Source organism: Crocodylus porosus, unplaced genomic scaffold, assembly GCF_001723895.1.
Source record: "Crocodylus porosus isolate Cpor-Errol unplaced genomic scaffold, CroPor_comp1, whole genome shotgun sequence".
Classification (NCBI taxonomy): Eukaryota; Metazoa; Chordata; order Crocodylia; family Crocodylidae; genus Crocodylus; species Crocodylus porosus.
In genome coordinates this window covers 5279895-5304621 of record NW_017728920.1, presented here as the reverse complement: position 1 = coordinate 5304621, position 24727 = coordinate 5279895, and the positions used below count along the sequence as shown (strand labels likewise).

Here is a 24727-nt window from a genome sequence, read left to right as displayed (position 1 = left end):
CCTTGCCTCAACCCATGGAGATCTGTAATGATCATCTGACAGCTATCATGCATTGCCCCCTTTGTGTGTTTGCAATTAGGTCCAGTTTTTGTACTTGTGATTATTTTCAGGTGCTCACACATAAAACACCCAGAAGTCCATAGTTAAAAGCATTAATGTACATTCCCTCCTATCTACCATCATTAGCTTTGTTCATGTTCTCTCTCAGGCATGGATTTAGTTACTTACATACAGGGTAATATATAGATGTTATTAAGTTAGAAATTAAGTTTTGCATAAACCTTTCCTTTCATAAAAAAACAGTATATGTACTTTAAGTTTAAGAATTTTGCAAGGAATATCCTTAATAGCCAAATCATACAAAAGTAAAAGACAAATTTATTTTGTTCAGAGAAGAATATTAGCTGGTAAGACATCATCAGTGTAAGATTTCATTTAGGTTGTTTATAAGCAACTTAAATTAGTGTCCTTATCAATTATACATTTTTATTGGAAAAAAAAAATCAAGAAACATTAACTTAATCTTCACATCGGAGTTTAGCACAGTCAGTTAATGCAAAGCAGTGAGTGTCAGTCTTGTTAATGTAACTGATCGCATTTTTAAAATACAACATGCATTAACACGTTGCATATACCATATGGTTTTAAAATTGAAACAAAATGTGAAGGAAAGTGTATGCATGCTATTTTAATAGTGAAAAAATGTTTCACTAGTTTGGCTTTAAAAAACCCAAGAAACAAACCAATGATAAAAGCACCAACTTACACTTATTGAACAAAACAATTTCAGGCATTTTAATGTGTTTTTCAGTAAAGCTACACGGGTCCCATGTAGATTATTCATATGTATTATGGCACTTCGATTCCCTTAACCGGTATTTAGATCCCCAGGATATCTACATATAAAATGAATTTGCTAAAATTCACCATTCTATTAAAGGGGGAAAAAAAAGAATTCTACCCCCAACCTCCCTCTTCAAAAAAAGATCACTAGTTTAGTATAAAGTTGCTTGAAAATATGATTCCTCAGACTTTATATTATTCAATATGCTGCCACTGACAAAGATATCAATTCAACTTGAAAATTAAGATCCTAGTAATTTGTGAACACATAAGAAAGGTAGTACCCTCATCAACTTCTAACAAAATAAGAAATGTCTTACTCTTTACAATTTAAGCTAGTATTTCAGTATTTATGTATTCATTCTTCCAGAGAGCTTTAAGGGTTTGAAGGAATTACACATGCTAGGAAAGAAGTTAGATTTAATTAAACACTTACAACAGTAGCATTTTTTCCTCTGTGTAAGGCGTTATTCTGACATCCACTGGCCTAGTATCCAACCATACATTTTAATACACTGTATTGATGTTTTTAAAAAGGACCATATATATTAATCCAGGGATAAGAACAATTCAGTGAACACAAATGACATACATTAAAACAGGCCTGTATATTTTCATATAAATCCACAGCCCTACCAATATTTTGGTAGGCTTCTATTGCTTTCTTATTTCATTTGAACTACTGTATATTGTGAGACTTTAATACAACAGCTCTGGGGGAGAAAGTTCCAATTGGAAGAAAAAAGAAAAAAGAAAAAAGGTTGTGACAAGTAAAAAAAAATCCAATTTTCTTGCTTAAAAAAATCTTTACTTACAAACTTAAGCAGCATGCTATTTTATGATTTATATTTGAATTTAAAAGACTAATTAGACTGAAATAAAAATAAAACCTAAAAAAAAAATGGTAATTCTATAAATAATGACAATTTTGATTTCACTAGACTTTAATGAAAACGTGGTAATTAAATACTTACTACTGTCCATTAAATTGATGAACTTTATTAGAGTTAAAACTATAACAAAGTTCATCCTAAAACATTTTGCAATGCAAAATTATTTTCACTCAAGGAGTGTCTCAAATTGAATCCTAGGAATTACAAGCAATCTTCAGAAGCAGACACTCACATTCATAAAACTTTATACATCTTTTCGGAACTAAGATATTTATACTACTAAAATCAGACATGCATTACTTCCATACATTCTGGTATCATGATTTATATTACATTATGTAACACCACTCTTCTAAACAGCAGCAGTTCTCTATCATACATTTGCTCCATTTTCTTTGGATTTTTGATCTTTATCTTCATTCTTCACAATATCCTGTGGAAAAAACAACAAAGGCAATGTTGTAAGTTCTGGTCGCAGTACTTACAAGGTGAACTGTAAAAGAATTTAAGGCAATTCCAACAGTTGCAATTTATTCTGATATTAAGCTGACAGCTGAGAGCTACAAAATTATTTTAAAGTTTCAACACAATTTCTTCCTATAAAATATAAGGTAATAAAGGTTAAGTTAGGCATGAATAAAGGATTTTATTTTAAAAAAATGAACAGTTTTAAAATCAAATATAAGAAACAGCTATACAGCTTGTTTTATATTACAACAGAAAACATCCACACCTGCAACCCAACTAGTTAAATCAGACTAATACTTGACAACTCAAGAGTGAAGTTATTTACAATTAATTTTCCATGTCAAAATTAAGAAGTAAAAAGTAAACAAAAAGAGGGCTTCTTAAATGATATATGGTATTCCGAGAGCTGTAAAAATACTGTTTCTTAAATCTGTTTTAATGTAAACTATTGCTTATCTCCTTTCTTTCCTAGCAAGCGGGAGATTCACAGGTCAGCACCACAATTAGCCAGAAACTTCTGCAGGGCAAGAAGTCGCTTTTACATGAGAAGTCTGGTTCTGACTACTACTCTCTTCTTCAAAACTGAAATGAACATGATATGTCACTTAGTATAAAAAATAAATTGCACCATTAAGTTAAGCAAGTTTCAAAAACTTTATTTCTATGGAGCTTCCCAAGGTGCCATTGATTCTCATTAAAATGAACAAACAGAAGCAAGCAACCAACTCAAATTCTAGTGCCACCTCTGCCACAGACATCTCAATTATAAGCTATATTTATTCAAAGTATTATTTAGTTAGGCTTCATAATAATACTCTGAAAACACTCCCACCCCTTATTTCTTTTTACCAATACCTATTTAAATCTTAACTAGTTGACAAAGGTCTCTGCATTTTGGACACCACAACCTTTCCCCTTCCCACCCAAATTAATAATTTTAAAAAAATCAGTTCATCTTATAGACAAGTTACAGACAATAGTAAGAGGATGTTACAAAATTCTAACCTTCTTAAGAACGCCATGTATTTCATCCATAACAGTGGCCAAATTTTTGATTGTCTTATTCAGCTGGCCCTCAAACTGCAAATTTTTATCTTCTGAAATCTTCAGATTTTCTTGTAAGTGGCTAAAGTCCTTTTTGACTTCTTTAAGCTCTGTAGACAGGCCTTTGTTGGAATTCTCCAAATGTAATATAGTCTTTTCATCTTCATCTGACAAAGAAAGAAAAAAAGTGATTTGAAATGCTTTATACTTTTCCTCATAATAATCCTTTCTGCTTTCCAGAACTAACATTAAAGCATTTTAAAAGATCACATTAAAAATGTTGCATAAGCATTGAGATTTTAATACTAAACTGATATTGCCTTCTGATTTTACTATTAATCAGATATAACAACTTCTAAGAAAAAAGGCAGACATGGGACTGTTACATCCAACTAGATAATTTGCTAACCACAAGTGGCTGTTGTGTAAGTTAGGAATGCAAATATGAGGGAAAACAGTGGATGACTGACAGGGCACTACTGTTTCACAACACTGGGTCATAAGCCACATCATCTGTGTTATCCCCAAATGGTAGTTTTTGTTTTTTTTTAATAATGAATGTTAGAGAAGTTGTCAAGCAGCATCTTTACATACCTGTTTTTTCTTCCAGTAATTGAAGCTTCTGTTCTATTTCTGCCCGCACTTTTTCACTCTTTTCTAGTTTCTGCAGGAGGCTGCCTACATCCACCATAGCTCCATTGTACACAATGAGGCCAACATTTTCTTCTATTCCCTTGGATTCTTGCTTTATAGCCGGGGATGGCAGAAGTAATCTGTTTCCTACATGAGATTAAACAGTGTTAGATAAAATACACTATCCAAATTGTGTTAGCTAACTACCAACCAACTGGAACATTATCTTAGCTGCCCACATTTGTTTATAAAAGCTCCTAATCAAAGCAAGACCAATACGCCCTCTTCTTGCACTAACAAGGGATTAAAAAACCCCACAGTGACTCTTGTGGGAAGGGCTATAACATGGGAAAGCTGCTTTCATGAAACTTTCAGTCCTTTCCCATTCCCATGACTATCTGCATGAATAAAGCTCCAACTTAGAGACATGACATGAGGCTGTTTCCTCTCTGTACAGTACTGTCCGCCACAGAGATGCAGTTCTTTTAACAGCTAAGGAAAGCTAGATAACGACATATCCACTTTCTGCTTTCAGCATATGGTGTTTGCACAGGAAACTTAACAGGGATTATGGGTAACCAGAAGACCTGTAGTTTACCAACTGCCAAAAACCTACCATAGATTTTTACAGCACCTGCTAATTCTAACTAAGCACAAGTTTGTAAGGAAGCAAAATATCACCCCCCGCCCCCTTCTATCATTAATACACGAGTAATTTTATGGTGAAGTTGTATAACTATTCAAATAAATATTACCTAACATATCTTCCTGTAGGGCTTCCGATTCTTCTTGATTTTCTTCATCTTTTGAGGTATCTGTTAATTTTCTGTAAAAGCAGGATTCTCTAAGTACTACTTTATTAAGTAGTTTCTTAACCTAAAATATACAAAAGGAAACCAATATTATGTTACATTGTTGAATAATGTAATGGTGTTAATCCCACATATTCATAAAAATATTTTTAAACAAATATTTTATCGTTTAAAACAAGTTAATTATAGATGGTTGAGCCAAAAAGCAAGAAATCTTACAGTATGTTAGGGCTCAACATTTCAACAAGACCAGGGGCGTGGGGGGAGAAATCAACATTAAAATTGCCTACAGTGTACTGGTAGCTTTCTAGAAAAGCCAAAAAACATGTTATTTAGGCCATGTACACATTTTTAACATATCCTTGACAGGGTATATTTAATATTATGCCATGAAAAATGTTACACTAAAGAAGATGAAGCACTCAAAAATTAAGACTGTCCCCTGATCTTAACTCTGTCTTTTTGTGTACAGATGTTACAAAGCAGTTGTTAAATACATACAAATATACACTACTTTTCCTTTAATATGTCTGCCTTATTGCAAAATACATTTCTATAAAACTATTAAAATAAACCTGAGCACGTGAAAGATGTAGTCCAAGCGTATACAGTATTTCCTCCATGTCCTTTTCCAAAAGGTATCCACAATGACTTTGATCAAAATAAACAAAGGCCATCAGAAGATCCCTGTTAACAGTAATCATCTGGGTCTTGTCTTTCTCCTAAACAGAGTACATTATATATTAGAAAGTCACAACATCATCGTTTTCCCATTCTTTTCAAGCCAAAATGGAAGATGACAAATTTGAATTAAGAAAGTAGATTCTACCATGGCATCTTATCCTCCCTTGAAATCAAGTTATCAATAAGGCCAGTATTAAATAATCAAATGAAGTACATCATTATTTGGCACAGCATTTTTCAGTTTATAGGCCAATGTTTAATTGATGTGAAGCAGAGAACACTGCATCATAGGTATAAATTGAAGATTCTTTCCCCTTTCTGTTTCGGTTACAGTTCATGACAAAATGGTACACAAAGGTGTTCACAGCCAATACCCTTTCAAATAGTTGCAAATATTTTATTTCATAATGGGAATAGCCATAACTATATGTTAAATTGGCATTAAATTCACACAAGATTCATTTTCAGCCTTTTTTAAAAAAAACAAAACCTTTAAAACTGTTCTTACACTTCCTCATCTTCTTCAGGGGAGGAACAGAGAGAGGATAAAACATCTGTTTTACTTTCAAACTTTACGATTTGTAGAAAAGTTTTATGTTATGCTTTGTCTTGAATTTCTTTGACCCTCCGGGATATGGACAAGCTATGACAAAAAACAGTTTCCCTGCACTGAAAGCTGTAGATTTCATAATTATGCCAAATAATGTGGTAGCTTATTAACTATGATTTCTCCAAACATTTTTTTTTTTTTAAAATGTAAACCACCTCTGGTTTACTAAGATTTCCCAAAAAAAGGAAGTAATTGCAGGTCACATTACAGAAACTTCAGTGGTTCACAGGGAAATTTAAGCATTATGAATACAGCGGGGTTGAGGTGGGCTGCAGTCCTGGCCTCTTTCCTAGTTTCACTAGGCTTTTATCAATCTATCTCCAACTGGTACATAAATTATGCCAACTACCTACCTCTTGTGCATGGGCAGGACTTACCCACGAGCCTTTTAGGCTGGTAAGCACATTCCATGACTTGTGTATATTTTATCTTTTTAGTTATTATAAATTAATAAAGACTAATTATATTAACTAATTAGTTGTCAGAAGCTGTCAAAGATTCCTTTAAATTTGTTTAGATGCTAAGTTTCAGGATAACAAATGGGACAAAGCAGGTCATACAATTCAAATAAAAGTACCACCTTAACTAGAACTTGTCTAACTAAGGCCATGAATAATGTAAGGAAAAAAAAAAAAAAAGCTTTAATTACTTTATCTTTAGACGACCTCTCTTTACAGTGCCTGTTTCCTTCTCGTCTGTCTTCTCGCTTATTCATTTCCTCCTCATCCCGATCTATAAAACAGAAGTGACATTTGGTACAATCACAATAAATTAAATTAGCAGATTTAAACTACTACTACAAAGTCTCATGAATGATATTTGAATAGAAATACTTTTTACAAAAACAAAAACACAAAAGATAATTGTGAGACCCTTCCAAAACATAAAATGGAAAGGGGAAGTGTCATTTAGCACAACTGGGTCCTTAAAATACAATTTTGTTTTTTATCTTCATTTTGAAAGTGCATATAGTTAATTTTACTAGTTCATTTAAACTTGCATGGAAAAAAGCTAGAAGCAATTGTTTATTTAAAAATAACTCTAAATATACATGTCACGGAACTCATTTACTATTAAGACTTAAAAAAATCTGCATCAGATAGCATCTTCATTACCTCTATTAGGAAGTCACCTGATTATTCTCCAAAGCATTTTACATGAAAACAATCCCTAAAATAAGAAGTTGATCTATCTAAAGACCCTCTAAATTAGACTTAAATGAAAGAAAGATGAAAAGAGAATATATTTCACACAACATTTTACTATCAAAATCATTTCATTCTGAATTTTAGTCTCTCAAAAAAATTATACGACTGCACTATTTCTAGTGCATGCAAGTCCTGAAACTTCAAAATAAATGGGATTACAATCCAATCCAAACTTTCATTAAAAATTTTTGCTAGGAAAACAACATACCTTTGAGAAACATGAATTGCCCCATGCCTCTCAACTGAACTGAACTCCAAAACCTAGTAGCACAAATATATCAACAAATGCTATCCCTAAGGTTGCATTCTGAAGAAGAATATAGCCTGCCTTACTCACTCCTGTATCTTGGACAAGGGAACAGAGGACATCACTGTAGCTCTGGGAAAAAAGTTGCTGTGCCATTACCCTTGCTTCTATGTGAAAAGCCCCAGGTACCACCAGTCTTAAATTGGAGGCCAAAGTCAAAAGGGCTCCTCATGTTGCACTTCATTAAATACCCCCAACTGCACTAGTCTGATACACAGGAAAAAACATTGAACACAGAATAACTTGGATGCATAAGAGTTAGGCATTTAAATAAAGTAGCTTCATACTAAGAGGTGCTGAATACTGATCTGCCAAGCCCAACGGGAGTTATACATGCATACTTCAAGAGTCTTCATTACTGAAAGTCACTTCCATGTATGTACTTTACTTTTGAATACTTGCATCTAGGCTGCACCAACAATTTTATATTCTATATTTATATAATACTCATCACAATAAGGCTTTCATCCTGATAGGGCCACTTACACAATTTACTGTACATTTACTCTTCTAGTTGATCTTAGTGCCTTCTCCAATTTAACAAGTATATCCAGTAGCAAGATAAAGATGCTCTGAGATCAAAAATATTCACACAGTTATACCTTCATCCTCATCTTCAGCATCTTCGGCCTCCATTGGATCATATTCTTCCTGATTGTCATCTTCAGTTTCTTCTTCATCTTTAGCATCATCTTTCCTTTTATCTTCCCTCTGTAATCAAAAATTGCTAGACATTAAGTGAGGGAGATGGACAACAACAAAATGAAAAAACCCTCATGAATGTTAATATAAAACCTTGATACTTTTTGCATTGTTCCAAAGTAGTATGTGTAAACTTGAACATTACACTGACAAATAACAAAGCTTATTTAAGCTTTAAGATGCTTAGGAAAAAAATGCAGAATTATACAATTGTTAAAGATGAATAATGGAAGATCTAAACAAACCAACAATCAACTTAACTAACTGTGTGAACAAAGTTTTGGGAACTAGTAGTGTAGAACACAGAAGACTATTTATTTCTGATCCTAGCAGCACAGTACTCAGGTTTAAAAAAAATGCAAACCTTTCGCTCTTCTTTATCCTCCTTTTTATCTTTATCATCTCCAGATTTTCTCCTTTTAGGCTTTGGATCATCAGTTTCATCATCTTTTTCTTCTTTTTTCTCTTTTCTGTCCTCCTTTTTGGTCTTTTTATCTTTTTTCTCTTCCCGCTCTGGAAGGGATATCAGTGCTTTATAGATTCTGACACCAAAATCCCTTTGAAGCATTTCATTAAAAAGTTCTGCAAACAATGAAACCTGCATCAAAACACAAGAAAAAGTCATTAAAGTTATGATATTTAAGAGAAAGGCAAGGGTTTGGGGGGAAATCGCTTCCTTTCCTATCCTGTGGCCAAGAATGTCCAACATCTCACCCTACTAATGGTCCAGTAAGACATCACCAAAAAACCCTTGTTTCTTGCATATTTCCTGGACCACCAGTTATACAGTCAGTTGAACTCCACTATGTGACGCAAAAAATATGTAAAAATGTTTATGTTAGACCTACCGTCCCCATTAAAATGCATGGGTGAATTTAAAATAGTAACTTATCAACTTATGATGTATATGCAAATAAAATTTTAGCGCATTAGATTATGGCTTTCTTGAAAACAAGAGTTACAATTGCATGCACTGGCCTGCTCAAGTCTAAGACTAGATTTGTACAGCAAAACAAAAACTAACACACAAACATCTGCATAGTAGATACTAAAAAAAAAAAGCAATGATTATGACTTACTATGGAAAAAGATACTCAAGTTTAAACTAGGAAAACAAACCCCCATAAAAAACAATGCAGAACAGAACTAAAAAAAGTTTTATAGTTTTTTAAACCAAGATTAATTAAAAATCGGACATCATATTGCTTTTCCCCTAAAACAGAACTGGCATTTAGATCAAATTAATATAAATACTTTTAAAAATAAAGAAACGGCACAAAAAACCTGAAGATAACAATATCAACTTAAAAAAAGATTTACAGAGAAATTAAATACTATAAGGATCAGCTACCACTACATGAGTAATTAAAAAAAAAAGGTTAGGCGTGTGAACTAAAGTGCTATCTGCAACAGTATTACAAACTCAAAAGTATAAATTAACAAGTTAAAAATAGAAACCTAAAGTCAAAATGTATGAAGTACATATGCAAAGCAGCAGTTGGCCTGAGCTTAAGGAAGCCTAAAAGCAGAAAGCAGAGACCATAAAGCTGAGTTTCAAGTTTTGATGGAGAAATACTAGGAGGTGGAAAAACAAAAGGTAGTCCTTAAAAGAAATCTAAAAAAGAGGAATGGGTGGAACAAACACCAGGGCTCTAAACAGGCTTGAAAATATTAGGTGGCTGTTTCATTAAAACAATCAGATAAGAAATAAGGGAAGAGTTAGTGAACTATATTCATTAGAATGCTATTTATGAGTAGGCAGTAGAAAACAAATATTTGACTCTTCATGAGCTCTTCATCACTTGGGATGAACAGAATGCTTACCATTAAGAACAAACAAACATAAGGCAAAAGCCACTGAGAATTAATGTATTAATGTTCTGAAATATGTTAAAATACAGGGGTGGCCAGACTTACTTACCCTGGGAGCCACATCCGATCCTCCATCAAAGCCAGAGAGTTGGGGGAGAAGGGGTGCTGAGCAACCTGAAGTGGAGGTGACCACTCTGCCCTGGTCCCACTGAGCCACTCCGACTTTCCACGTGGGGAGCACGCCCCAGGGTAAGCAGCGCGGCTGAAGCCCCAGCCCCCAGTGTCCCCCAGAACAGCCCCGGAGAGCCACAAGTACCATGCCAGAGAGCTGCATGTGTCTTATGAGCCATGGTTCAGCCACCGTGGTCTTAATATACTCATCATATAAATACAATACATTTAGGAGTACAGAAACATACCAGAACTGGCCTTAATGTCCTTCCCAAGACTCCCTTTAATAGAGGGAAAATAGGAGGATGTGTTTATTTTAGAGTGATAAAACAACCACATAGTAGTAATTGCAGCATCTGAGTCTAGACAGCTTTTCCAGAAATGAAGTTAAGGCAATGCATATGCTGTTTGACCAACTATATTTTAAAAAATGAAAAGTATCAATACTATATTAAAAATACAGATAGTTTCATAGATGTTGGGGACTGGAAGGGACCTTACAGATCATTGGGTCCAGCTTGATATTTTGAAATAATGCATTACATAATACTTTATGCTGCAACAGAATTACTAAAAGCTAAGAACCACTGGATGAAGTCCTCATTCAACAGTTGGGTTCTAGAAACGGTTTCTCAGAACCCCAAAAAGTTGTTTTCTTGTAGAGCACTGTATTACTTTGAAACTGGACCAGAGTAATATAAATGAACTACCTCAAAAGAATGTTCTTTATTATCTTCCAATCTGTAGTCCAGAAGAACACTGAGAGACATGATACTACAATCAAATTTTCCACTTTTTGCTGCCCAGTTAGGATGTACAATGATGGCAGGCTCATCGGGTAAGATGTATCGTCTCTCTCGTCGCTGCCGCTCCATTTCTTCTTGACGCTTCCTTTCTTCTTCCTAAAAAATCCCCCCGCAAACACAAAGAACACTTACCAGCTGAAACTTCAAGTATATATATGCACTTTAATTACTGTAGTCACCTGAAAACAAGATAAGGTCCCCCCCCAATCAGCACGGGAGAAAAAGCCCCTCATTGTACATTCACATACAAGGAAACATCATTACAGATAGACAATGCATTTAAACTGCTGCCAAAAGCAGCATGTTCTCAGTAATGGAAGCTGACTGAAAATTGATTAAATGCAGCCAACACTGAGCATGACTATAAACACACATGGCTTGCTCATATTGGAAAAACATGCTGATGGAAACCTTTGTCTGTGCACATGCATGCACATCCCTTAACACCTCCCCCCCAAAACAAAAACAACCCCCTCCCACCTCCAGGCCAAAACGGGTGGGTGTTCCCTCCACAGGGAACTGGCACTGGGCCTGGAGGTACTGTAATATAAGGCCAGCACTGGGAGGGGCCAGAGCCAAACCTGACAGCCTCCCCTTGGTGCCAAAAAATGTTTTTTGTTTTTATTAATTTGTATCCAAGGCCAAATTAGCCAAAACTAATTCCTAATCCAAGAGTCCAAAACCATAAGTGGCCCTACTACTGGCAAACATCCTTCACCCGTACCTGGGGCTTCAGATGTTTCCAAAACCTTTGGCAGGCATCCTCCATGCAGACCCAAATCCAGAGGCTTGGGGTTCAGATGCCCCTGAGTTTTGCTTGCCCTTAGCCATAAGGCCATTGGAGCAAGGGAGGTGCCAAAAATGTTACATTTGATCTTATCTGAATAAGATGGTAGTATCCATTGTGCTCAGTCCCCTCAGCGCTGACTCTCTCTCAAGTCATGGTAAGTCACTACACTGCATACATTTAGACTTTCTCTTCACCCCCAAAGCTGAGCTGCGTCTTTCTTTCCCAACTTCCAATGATTCCCGTTTCTTCAAACAGCCTTACATGTCTGGCAAACATCATTAAAAATGGAGCCCCAAACAGTTAATCCAGAATCCCTATTGCCCCATCTCTCATCCTGTCACATATGATTAATGTGGCCATGCCCTTCATGAGGTGGAGCCAGACCAGGTTACCCTGTGCCTTATCTGCATATACATTTTTGCAGGATCCCAGGATTCTTGACAAACACACCCAGTTCCAGTCATGAATGAGGGTTAAATGCACACGAATTTGGGGGAAGCAAGGAAGGGGCTGGAGAATACCTGGAGTACATAGAGTGCTGTGCTACAGGGTCACCACAGCTTTAAATGCTATTGAATCTGCTGAGGCCCAGCCCAATGAACCTTATGGTAAATCATGAGCCTTTTGGCTTTGGACTAAAATCACACACAGTTTATTTTGGTTTTGGAATAATATAATGAACAATTCACATTTTGCAGCCTTTTGGCTAAGATAAAGGGAGATAGGGCATCTGAACCCCAGGGCATCCAGGCCTGGGGCTTGAATGTAGGATGCCTGCCTGGATTTGGGGAGTATCCAAAGCCCAAAACCAATGGGTCTAGGAGGGAGGATACTTGCCCAGTGATAGAGCCACACACATTTGACAACTGAGCTGTGCCCAAGTCAAATTTTGGAGCTTGACTACTGAGCTTTGCTCAGTTGAATTTGGAACTGATTTGGCTTTGAAAAAGATTTTTTTTTTTTTACGTTTGTACTACATACAAGCAGATACAAGACTGCTTCTTAAAAGTACGTTTATAGAATACTTGTTTTAAAACTTGCAACAATTTCAAATAAGGTCAAATGCATTAATTCTGAATGAATTAAGTCTATGAGTACTTTCAGTAATTTGCTGCTGTGCAAATTATTACAGGCATGTTTATTTCAAGGTCAGTGCTTTCAAATTTGCCACTCGCTTCCCTGTGTCCAGGGCAAGCAGGGTCTGACAGTATGAAGCACAGAAAGGGACTACAGGACAAAGAAGCTTGGCTGGGGAGCAGAGGTCAAGGGGGCTACCTGACCCCCCAGATATATTTTCTCTGTTGTAGCAGTGGGAGGGAGACAAATTCAAGGTAAACCTCCAGCAATTAGATTCTATACCTGGAAAATTGTAACTAATTTATACATTTTCCATCTACAGAATCTAATGATGGGGGAGATCATCTTGTATTCAAGAAAATGTAGTATTCCATGCTTTTAAAACAAGGAATAGAAGGCTAAACAACCAGAAAATTTAACCAGACAGAAATTATGTACTTTTAGAAAGAGATTATAAATGGTGTCCCTATTGCCATTATAAAGAACATGTTTGCAGCTGAAATCTTGTTAGCCAACAATATTCCTTAGAACATTCAAAACCACCACATTGTGGGGCATGCATATTTTTGCTTAGGGAGCAACAGACATCTCCAATTAGCATGTGGAGCAGCATAGTTACTTCATAACTAGAAGGGTGCCACCCCTCAGAGATGTGATGTGTAAGAAGCAAAAATACCAACAGTGAGAAAGCTTTCTGGAGCCCTATAAACAGGTTTACCATTTCTATTACATGGAAACAATAAAGGATTCCTAACTTCTTCCTCCATCACATACATTCAGCACAAATTTAAACTTGAACAGGATTAAAAAAAGCGCAATCCTTTTAGATACAACTGCAATAGAGTATTTTTACTTGTAAATTACAACTGGCAGAATTACAATGGATAGAAATAGTGAGACTTTTAGATTGAACTGATGACTCGGGAGCATAAAAGTGTGGTCTGAAGATAGTAAGGAGTCTAGCTGCTTTTAAAATAGCATACTACTGAATATTTCCATATACTGTGGTACACCCTAATGAATACTCAGGTGTTTCTGATCCAACACACAGGAAGGAACAAATGCTGGGGAAGCTGCCACTGAGTACAGCAACAATGATTTTAATCATCCTTTCAAGGGAGAAGGGAAGGAACAATTAAATTTCAGGACTGACACTAAAGGAAAGTCACTGGCTGAACAGTTGAGTGGGTTCACACAGTGGTTTAAAAGCTGGAGGTACAAGGACACAAGGCCAGGGACAGCTTCCCTGACCCCAGTTCCTGGCCTTTCAGTTTAAAGAAGATGGATTTAAAAGTGATTTCAACACCAGCAGGCCAGGAATTAGCATTGGGGAGGCCCTGCTTCACTTAACCAGCATAAATGTAACACCTGTCCATTGCATTAGTTGTTCCTATATAGATTCTTCTGTTGATATCCATCACAGAAGTATTGCTGGGGCCATGGCCAGGGATAAGGGCTTTTCATTGACTGCAGAAAAATGCGGATTTTCTCCTTTAAGAAGAGTATGGGAGGCTGCAGCTTTCTCCTTGCAGGCTGGCAGAGTTCCAGCCTGTAAGGGGCTGCCTGGGGCTGAGAGGAGTGGGACAAAGGGAGCACCACATGCGTGGAGAACAGATCCCCCAGCTGTCTGTAGCCAAGACCGGGGGTAGGGGTTGTCAGACTGAGGCTCCCACAGTTAGGGAGGGGGTAGGGCAGGGTTGGTGGGGGTGCTGCTCAGTTGGGGCCCAGCTGTGCAGCCATGGGGCCTGGCCAGGCAGCAAGACAGAGCCACAGGGAGCTTATCTGTGTGGGGAGAGGGGTGCTCGCTCCTTGCTGCTGTGTACACTCCCAGGGAGTGGGACATGGGGGGCGGCGGGGGGGGGAGATGTGGTGATACATACATAGATCTCTCTCTATATCTCTATATTTATCTAGTGGCATTTCATTTTAACCATGGGGAAAAAAAATCACAGATTCAGGGTGTTTTAATCAGAGAATTCGGAGTATTTTAAAGTCAGAGAACGTACAAATTTTAAACCAAGAAAACCAGGATCCCTGGTCATGGCACAGAAGCAGGACACAAATAAACACCAGGAATGGCCTTCTGCCATTTATGCAGACGTTAGTCAGCAAGTTTTGAAATTTAAGAAATTAAAATACATCTTAGCCAAGTTTTCACTGCTTTCAGGGCCTAACTTTCTAACAATTTAAGTTACAGTAAGAGACATTTCCCTTGGGCTTCCAATCCTCTTGCCAACTTTAAAACTTTAATGTAAGTAGGTACCAATTTCTTATTGCCTAACAGTTTCAGAGTTGCACCAATGCATTTAAAAGCCAACCTCTTTGTCATCTTCAGATTTCCTATCCTCCTCTTCTTCCTCCTCTTTTTCAGATTTTTCCAACTCCTTCTGTTCTTCTTTTTGTTCCTCTACTTTCAGCTGCTTTGTAAGTCGGGCAATCAGCTGCGATTTCAGTCCTTTAGAGCTAAGAGTTCGACTTTCTAACTCTTTGCGAAGGTCATTTACCTAGTACACAGAAGTTCTGTAAATGGTACTAATCAGAGAAAGAGTGAAACAGATCAACAATAAAAGGTAAAGTTAGAAAAGCAAACTTTACCCAACAGCTAGTAACTGAAGTCCCTTTTCATCAATACTGGAACAACTAATAAAGGTTCTGAAGTATGATATATGAACAGTGTAGCTGTATAAATCAAATACACAAAATACTTGCACAGAAAATGGGCATCAGGCACTTGATCTGTGTTTCTACTCTAATCTCTTCTTTGAGATACCTCCATCATTCTAAACAGACTCTACATGCTAGTACATGGGTCTGAAGGGATCTGGCTTTTCATTTTCAGTTCAATAAATGAAGCCTAGCTGATAAAAACCGCTTTCCCTACATTGTACGTAGCATAAAGTGTCCAATTCAGAGTTATGACTGTTGCTGAAATTAAATGGACCTTAGCTGGAACATCTATAATGAACTACTATGTTAAAAAGGAAAAATAACAACAGAAAAGGTTTGCTGCTGTTAACTCTCAAAAATCATGTAAATGCTAGTTTAGATAAATATAATTAAAAATGAAAGTATCGTGAAAAAAATTTCAGATATTCAATGTGTTACCTTCATTGTTTTCGGATCCAGTTTAGACCAGTGTGTAGGAGTAGAGATCTCTTTAGCTTCCCCATCATCTTTTTCCTCTTCATCCTGACAAATAAAATTAAGGAATTATCATCCAGAAAGTTTGGAAATTATTTATTTATTTTTAAATTTGTTGCTGATTTGTGCAAGGTCACAACTGTTTCAGATAAGTCTTCTCCTAAAGTTATTGTTTAGACATGTTCACACACACATTCTACCACTTTATAAATGATCACAGTGCCACTCAGCCAATAAAAGCCAGATCTGTAAAATACAAAAGGGTGATAAAGAACACCACAAAGAATATTGGGGTTACACAGACACCGCTGGTTTCCATTAACCATACAGTGTGTGATCTTGCCCCATGTTTCAAATTCCCCAGTTATTTTTGATTCAGTCAGACCTTTCCTTATTCCAAGATGCTGATCAGCCACATGGCCTGAAATTCAAATATTTCCGACTACTGCTTGTCCAAATTCAAATATCATAACCAGAGCCGGCCACAAGAAAAAGTTTAGAAATTTTAGAAAATGGCAAAATGTTTAAGACGGCTAGTAATACTGAAATCTCACTCAACAACTGGTCCCAGATTCCAGCATCTAGTTCTAAAGATAAGAAATGCTCTGAGCATCATAAGCACATTTTACTTCCATTTGTGGTATCAGCACACATTAAAAGTTAGTATACTAGCTGAAATAAAGATAAACAACATTCACTACACTGCTGAAAGCTGGTTTACCAGTCATTGTTACCAGTTATGTTCCTCCTATGTATGTTTGTTGTGTAGTATGTGGTGTGCATTTTGTGCCTGTGTTCCTGTGCCTGTGAGAAGCAGAAATAGAAAAAGGGATTAGCGTTCAGTGCCTGTTCTCCATCAGCTTCCTTGCGTTCACCCTGAAGCTTCTCGACCAGCTGCTGCTTGTATCCTCGGGAGAGGGTTTCCCACTCTGAGCGGGTGGGAAGGCAATGCCAAACATCCGGGAAAAATAAAACCACTGTCTCCACATGAGCTGGAACTGTACGCCCCTTGTGGGTCTCCTCAGGGCGATGGTAGCGAATCTCTGCAAAACGGTACCTGTTGCAAGGGAAGAAGCATGTTGGAAAAAAAATTCTACAATACATTTTAAAGAGCCTAGTTCACTTGTAGCACATCAAGTAAAGAAATTTTGCTGCAAGAACTTGAAGTTTATCTAAAGAAAAAAATTATGAACGCCATATTTTCTCTTTGGGCACATTTGTATTTTGTACTGCAAGTTAAAATAGAGAGGAACAAACAATATGCTAACTGCTTTAGGTAAAGCAATGTGCCTGCTAATTTATGCAAGCAACTCTGAAGTTCAAATTAAAGAAGACAACTGAATATCTTTTATATTTAGTGTACAGTACAACCTGCACACTGCCATTGTGTCAGTTTAAGTGTTAAACACAGGACAAAAAACAAACTCAAGAGAAAATATGGCTATGTAACCAAGGGCTAATTATTTATAACAAAAGAACAATGAAATGAAGTTCTCTTGACGATCTTCTTCAGCTATGCATGAAATGAAAAGTATTTTCAACAAACATCCATTGCAAACTTACAGCGCAACAACAAAACAAATCCAGAATTAAATTAGCTCTATTATATTATTCAGCACATTTGGCACCAAACTGGCATTACAAAATAGAACAACTCTTTGAAAAGTTTACCTGAACCATCACAAACTGCTGACAGAGAGGTTTGGTTTTCTAAAGCACTTCTGTAAGAATCAAATATTTGTGCAGTACATTCTATTTTGGAGGACAGTACTTACCATTGTGTGCACACACTTAAGTCAATCCCTGTTAGGGCCTTGCAACAACGAATAGCCGTCTTAATCAGCACCGAAGGGTCCTTTTCTGGATCCGGTCCATCCAGTGATGGGGACCAGTGTCCTCCAATAGCCATGGCCTCATCTTTGCCTTTCATACCCACTAAAAACTAGACAAAAAGAGTCTACTGAATGCTTCCCTGCTAGGAAAAATAGTTCCCCAAACTGTAAGAATACTAGAAAATATATGTAGCAGGAAACATACCATTCAGTTTACTAAAAAGACGTCAAAACATTTAAAACTGAAAAGTCTCAGACAAGAAAGAGTTCAGTTATTTTTTTCCACAGTAGTTTCAGAAATGGAATAGGTTTAAAACATCACCACTCATTCTTGCTTTGCGAGACTTTTCATTAACTATTACCTGATAGACAGATGCTTGTTATTTTGTGGGCCAATAATTTGGTAATATGGTAATATGATGACGTACCCTTTACAAATTAAATGGTGAAACAGTTCATTTTTTTTACTTTAGAGGTATATAAATGCTTCCTTTTAAACAAGATTTTACATTTATATCACAAGTTTGATCCAAAGCTTTCAAAATACATCAGTTGACATGTAAGTGATATAAGGATCATCCACTGACACACAACCATATTTCAAGAGCAAACAGATACCTTTAAATAACATCTAGAAACCTACATAATAGCTCAGGCTGGAAAGCAAGACCATTTCCAAACACAGTCACAGTGGGACAGAAAGTGGTTTTGGATCTTCAAGTCCACTCTCTCTTATTAACTGCATTAATGAGAACAGGTTTAAATACTGCCATCTTACCCTTAAGTCACTTCAGAGCAGACATATGAAGCCTTTTAACAGACTAAAAAAAGACAAACGTATTGGTCTTTAAAAAACTTAGTAGCACCTTCTGTAGTAGTAGAGTGTTAAATCTACAGTTCATAGTTAAATATCAACTTTGACAAAAGGAATACATTGCTTCATTTGGACGTGCTTCATTGCTGAGACATGCATACATTTTGATGATTGTATAAAAGACTACATAAAAATAAGCATGGCTTTTAAAGTTTCTCTAAACAGTTTAAATCTGAATACGTAAGTTTTGGACCCCTGTTCCACAGCTGGAAATTCCCAAGACACCTAGTGCTGAAATACAAATTACCTTAACAAGTCTAGCAGGATGCTGAAATCCATCACGAAGTTCCTGGGGATCTTCAGCAAGGGCACATGATTTATGATAGAGATCTTCCATACTAGGACTAGCCATTAACATCACCTATTATATGAATCAAATAGTTCAACTTGGTTAAGACACCAGAATGTGTGGTAAATAATATATAGAGCTTGCAAGTACTTATGCATTTAAATATTCCCATTCAAGTTAACAAGCCTAGTGAGTATAAAAAGGTCAAACCATGCACAGGTAGTTATAGTGCATTTTAGACTGGGGTCTAAAATACCAACCAAGACAAAACAACACTAGTTCTTCCTACCTTAAATTAATGACCTTTAAAACCCCCAAAATGGGAGGAGAGGAATCAAGTAGCAAATTTTCTGTTTAGGTTCTATTAGCACGTTTAAAGTATACAAAACCATGGAAGTATATTAAGCAATTGAAAGCATCTATATTTAAAGACAACTTGTGTTATTTTACAGATTAGCATTATATACAGAGTTGTTTAAACAGAAATCAGCACCAAGTACATTTATGATTTCAGCCATGGATCTTTGGCTCCCAGCACCATCATAACATGCTTGATTTAGATTTTGTTACAGACACCGTAAAATTGTAATTAAACTTAGGCAAGCCAAACAGGAAAATGTGTCAAAGTACAGTAAGCACATTCAAATGCCTAAATATGACCTGTATCACCACTTTAAAAGAAGCCAGGAAGCTTCCCATATTCAGAAAAATCACCTCTCACTTCTGTCTAGACCAATTGCACCTTTTAATTTCCCAAGTTTTTAGTTTTTCAGTTTTAAGATTACATCTTTTTTTTTTTTAAACAGTCTTAATGTTATCATAATGTAGTATTTTAGCTGGTAAAAGATAACTAGCAATATCTTGATAAAAAACAAAACAAAATCTTTCATGCACTGATCAAATCATAGCTCAGTTTACAGGTGAATGAAGCCATGGCACAAAACAGGTAAGTGACCTAACCAATGTCACAGACTGACAGAGCTGGAAACAGAACCCAAATAATAAAAACTCACTGCTGCTGATCCATAATCCAGCATTATCCTAGTTTTACTGATTATTTTAAGTATCTGCAAATCATCCTTAAGTTCATTTTCATTTTTAGATCTATTAATGCACACATTAACACACTAAATATAATCAACTAAGAACATCTGCTCTGAAGAAAGTCATTCCTATGGGGAAGAAGAGAAAATAACACACTTGTGCAGTGAAACCTAAGTTCTGTTGTGTTGTAAACAATTTCTAATGGAGCACCAAAATATAAGGTGATATACAAACCTTTGCACTGTACAGATGATCAGCATCTGGTGGGTCAAGAACAGCAGTATTTTTGTCTAAAGATTCTACTTCTCTGTGCATGACATAGAAATTGCAGTAGTTTCCCAACTGAAATGGTCTTGACATAGGGAAAGCATCCACCCATGTAAACTGTGCATCAAAGAAGTCACTAGGAATATACAAGTTCTGATAACGTCGTCTCAATTCCATCATATCACAACTACGGCTGTAAGAAGAAGATTTATTTTGAAGCACACGGTAATAAAGAGATCTTAATCTTAAAAAGGTACATTACTAAGATTTTTTTAACCATTCACTAGAAATGCCACCAATAATATGCTGAATCCCAGTGCTACTTTAGATTGTAAAATGCTAACACAGCAGGGTTCACATCTAATTTCATTTCAATAGCAATGCTCAGAAAATTAACCATTTGATATTTAAAATTCTACCATAACATTTCTTTTTTTCAACACTTTTCTAAATTTACATTTTAGAAAAGTCAAATAATATCTGTCAAACGAAAGGATTTGAAAAATACACATGCTTACAAGTTGGCTGAAAATAGAGAATGAAACCAGAATTGAAACATACTAACTAAAAATAACAAAGAAACAATACAAATGTATCCTGTAAAATTATCCAAGGTGACAGAAAAAGAGCCTAATATTTCATTTAGCAAACAGCACCATGCTTAGCTGCCTTCTACAGAATTTAGCACAAATCATGATACAAGACTCCAAAGTCATTTGATACTAGCCCTTCCCTTTAAATTTGGAGGCTGTTAATATTTAATGCTGACGCTACTGATACAAATAGCAACATATATGGTTAAGTCAAAATATGGTCCCTGACTGGCGATGCAGACCACAAAGCTGTAGAAATAAAGAAACTATGGGTCAGTAAAACAAAGGGAGCAGTCAATGAGGAAATACAAGAAACTGTAGTGAAGACTGAAATGTTGATGGATTGAAGATCATACAAAGAAAGCTGTTGAGAAACATCCACATACACTGAGAGACTTGCAAGAAGTGTGTCTTAGAACAGGTTGCTGTCAGAACATTTATACTTAAACGGTTTCTACATACCAGAAAGCATGAATAGTACAAACTGGAAATATGAATTGGAAAAAAAAAGAAACCGTGAGAAACTAACCACACATTTATTTACGAAGCATGGAGTGATCTGACTGATAGAAAGCCACAAAGGATCAGCCCTCTAAAGTAATCCCTGATTCCTATGGATCAAGTTACTGGAAGATGGATGGTATAAGGCAGACTTGCACATCAATCGGATCAGCAGGTGATCCAAAACAAAGCATGTGGTGTATCACTAGCAGAATAATGCTAGGTCAGCTCAGCAAGTTAAGCTGGAGCTTCTGTAAACCAAAACATCCAAAAGTGTTGGGTCCGATTTACACATGTGGCTGACAGAATTACAACATCTGTAACTTATCCCCTCTGTAGTCGAGAAACAAGCTGCTTTTAATAAACTAAACCAAAAAAGAATCCAAGATTATTTTCAGGCTATACCATTTGACAGATTAAAAGTAATTTTCAAAAGAGGAAGGAGACTATGAACATACCAGTCTAAGGAAAACTTGGAAAACTGAACTGTGTAACGAGGGACAACACGACGCGGTCTCCGAGGTGATCGTTCTCTCTCTCGCCGAGGTGATCTCTCTCTGGAGCGTTTTCTCTGAGGTGACCTCTCTCGTGACCTACGTCTCTCTCGTTCTCTTTCACGACTTAAAAAACGTACAAGGTAAGTATTTCTCATTGTAGAAGCTAACGCAATTTTAGAAAGAAGCAGGCCTCTTATGCTACGAAAATACAATGTAGTCAAACAAAGTGAAAAAAATGCTTTGTTACAAAACTGACCATACGGTCCACAAGCATTTAAATAGTTAAAGGCATCATTTAAATCAATACTTGATAAATGGGAGATAACCTGATTGTACCATTATCATTTTGAGATTAATTTTTCTACTTATAGTTGAGCACCCTAAACATAGCATACGAAGAACTTCACTAGTAGATTCATCATTAGCAACACACCTTCTGTCATCTTTTCTGTTTGGGATAGAATCCCCCCTGTCATTCCTCCCTGAAAATCTTGATGGTGGATCTAGTCTTCGTGCTGGCTGAGGCTGTGAAACTATACGGACAGGGGGCTGTAACAAACCAGCTAAAAAAAAGAAAAGAAAAAGAGAAAGAAACCCTTTTAGATATAAGCACATAATTGGGAATAACTGCCTCAAAGAGTTACAAATACTGAATACTTTTACAGTTGTATTAAATCTCTGAATACTGTTTGCATATTAATAACTTAATTAACATCATTAATTATCTTTTTAGTTTGAGTTGCATGACACCATCAGTGAGAAATCTAAACATAAAATAAAACCCAAGGTTAATTTATTTATACATGCTAAAATAAATTTATATCATAAATCCTGAGGAACTTCATGGATTTTTATTGGGGGGGGGGGGGTATTACAAAGGAGTACCATAGGATGTATAATTATAAATTATACAGCTTTGCCCATCTATAATCAACTACAATCCTTTTCATTTTGTTTCTATGATTTTATTTTTAAAGATGAAACAACATTTAAATTCTACACATATCAATGAGAGAGAAACAAAAGCAAGTTGTGTATATTGAAAAGATACCTTTCTGTTGTGGCTGCTGTAATAAAGGCTGAGGCTGAGTCTGAAGCAAAGGTGTAATAGAAGCTGCTGATATTTGGGCCTGTAACAGTGATTGCGGCTGTGGCTGTGCCTGAACACTGAATGCAGGCTGCTGTGCAATGGGCTGAAGTACAGCTGGAGGAGTCTTGATCAAAGGTTGAGTCTGGGTCTGATTCTAATGGGAACAGAATAAATGCCCTGTAAAAGTGACCTTAATATTAGAAAAAAATTAGTAAGCACTAGATTGAATAACTGCATTTACCTGATTTGGAAGAGTCTGGATTCTCTGTGCATTCCATTTGAAAGGCATATTAGGATTATAGGTAGCTTCTACCAAAACTCTATCACCAACTTGAGGAGTCTTTCCTTTAACAGCACTGCCAAAAAAAAAAGAAAAAAGGCTGTATTGTAAAGCAGGAATCTGGGTTTTCCATTCGCCACAGAAAAACACAGTAAAAAACAGATTTTCTCATTTTCAGGGGAAAAAAACCTGGATTGTCTCCTTTAAAAGCAGAAAAACACAGGAAACAGTGGGTTTCCTCTTGCAGGTTTGCACAGTTCCAGCCTGCAAGGGGCTGGGGGGAGCAGGAGGAGGGCAATCAGCAGGGGGCACCATGTGCATGCTCACACATGCCGGACAGCCTGGAGAGCAGCTCCCCACAGGTAAGTATGGAGCCAAGGACAGTGGGGTAGGGGGAGCGACAACTGAGCCCCCCAACAGTGAGGGAGGGAGTAGGGCAGGGCTGTCCTGTAGCCCTGGCAGCCAAGGCCCCCACTCCAGCAGACACGGCTGGGGGTAGTGGGGAGTGAGAGACAATGGCATGGGCAGGGCACTGGCATACCAGGGCTACTCAGCATTACAAAGCAGAGCAGGGTGGGGGGTGGCAGCATAACACAGCTGTAGCCAGACCCACATCTTGGTGAGCAAAGGGGCTGGGGGGAGCTCTGATTTTCCATAATAGGAGACCCAAAATCAGACACCAAAATTCATAAGTATTTATAATTATTTTATTATAGCGATTGAGGCACTGGTAGGCTTCTGAACTGCCTTAAAATTGTAATATATAAATAAAATATTGTGTTCAACTGATACCCACATACATAGTGGTATTTCATGTTAATCATGGGGGGAAAAAAAAAGATTTAGGGGTTTTAAAACAAAGAATTTGCAAAAAAAATTCTCTTTAAATCAGAAAAGTTGCAATTTTTGAAGAGAAAAAACCAGGATCCCTGATTATAAGAGAGCTTTCTGTTAAGGTGAAAACCTAATTTTAGGCTTAGAGTTATGGAGATGGTGAAATAAGTTATTAGTAGAGGTGCACCGATACATCCGTCCATATAGTATTGGCACCAACGAAAGGAAAATTGACATTATTGGCAATTGACTTTTTATACTTATGTTGCTGATAATGTCACCAATTAATGCTGAGGGCACACCCACAGACACAGCATGAACACAGCCAGGAGTGCAGCCTGACAGCTTGAAGCGAAGCGTTCAGCCAGGTAAGTCTGGGGGGTGAGGGGGAGCAGATCGAGGCCCCCATGGGAGTGCAGCTGGGGCAGGTGCTGCCCAGCCAAGGCAGGGCAGGGCACAAGGCAGAGCTGTGGCTCATCCAGGGGGTGCAGGGAGCGGCACTGCTGGGCACACCCCTGGGGGAGACATTGGGGGGGGACTTGTGCCCCCAGATCTGTGCGTGGGTGAAGGCAGGTTGCCTGCTGTGCGCTCACGGCTGGAGGTTGTGCTGGACTCTTCCTGGTGG

The 24727-nt window shown here is 37.0% G+C and overlaps 1 protein-coding gene across 4 annotated transcripts in view; it reads right to left on the bottom strand.

Annotated features, from left to right (window-relative positions):
* Nucleotides 1–474: 474 nt before the first annotated feature.
* Nucleotides 475–24727, bottom strand: part of CCAR1 (cell division cycle and apoptosis regulator 1) — a 38036-nt gene continuing 13783 nt past the window's right edge. For all 4 annotated transcript variants that reach the window (XM_019538507.1, XM_019538508.1, XM_019538509.1 and 1 more), the window contains 19 exons: nt 23230–23344; nt 22950–23142; nt 22332–22461; nt 21860–22021; nt 20275–20500; nt 18955–19068; nt 17777–17943; nt 16848–17058; nt 15966–16049; nt 15179–15364; nt 10898–11089; nt 8569–8802; nt 8105–8213; nt 6637–6719; nt 5269–5415; nt 4637–4757; nt 3843–4028; nt 3210–3415; nt 475–2169 (listed from right to left, as the gene is read on the bottom strand). In XM_019538507.1, coding sequence (XP_019394052.1) covers nt 2110–2169; nt 3210–3415; nt 3843–4028; nt 4637–4757; nt 5269–5415; nt 6637–6719; nt 8105–8213; nt 8569–8802; nt 10898–11089; nt 15179–15364; nt 15966–16049; nt 16848–17058; nt 17777–17943; nt 18955–19068; nt 20275–20500; nt 21860–22021; nt 22332–22461; nt 22950–23142; nt 23230–23344 — 2926 coding nt within the window. In that variant the 3' untranslated portion in view covers nt 475–2109. The remainder of the gene's footprint in view (nt 2170–3209; nt 3416–3842; nt 4029–4636; nt 4758–5268; nt 5416–6636; nt 6720–8104; nt 8214–8568; nt 8803–10897; nt 11090–15178; nt 15365–15965; nt 16050–16847; nt 17059–17776; nt 17944–18954; nt 19069–20274; nt 20501–21859; nt 22022–22331; nt 22462–22949; nt 23143–23229; nt 23345–24727) is intronic.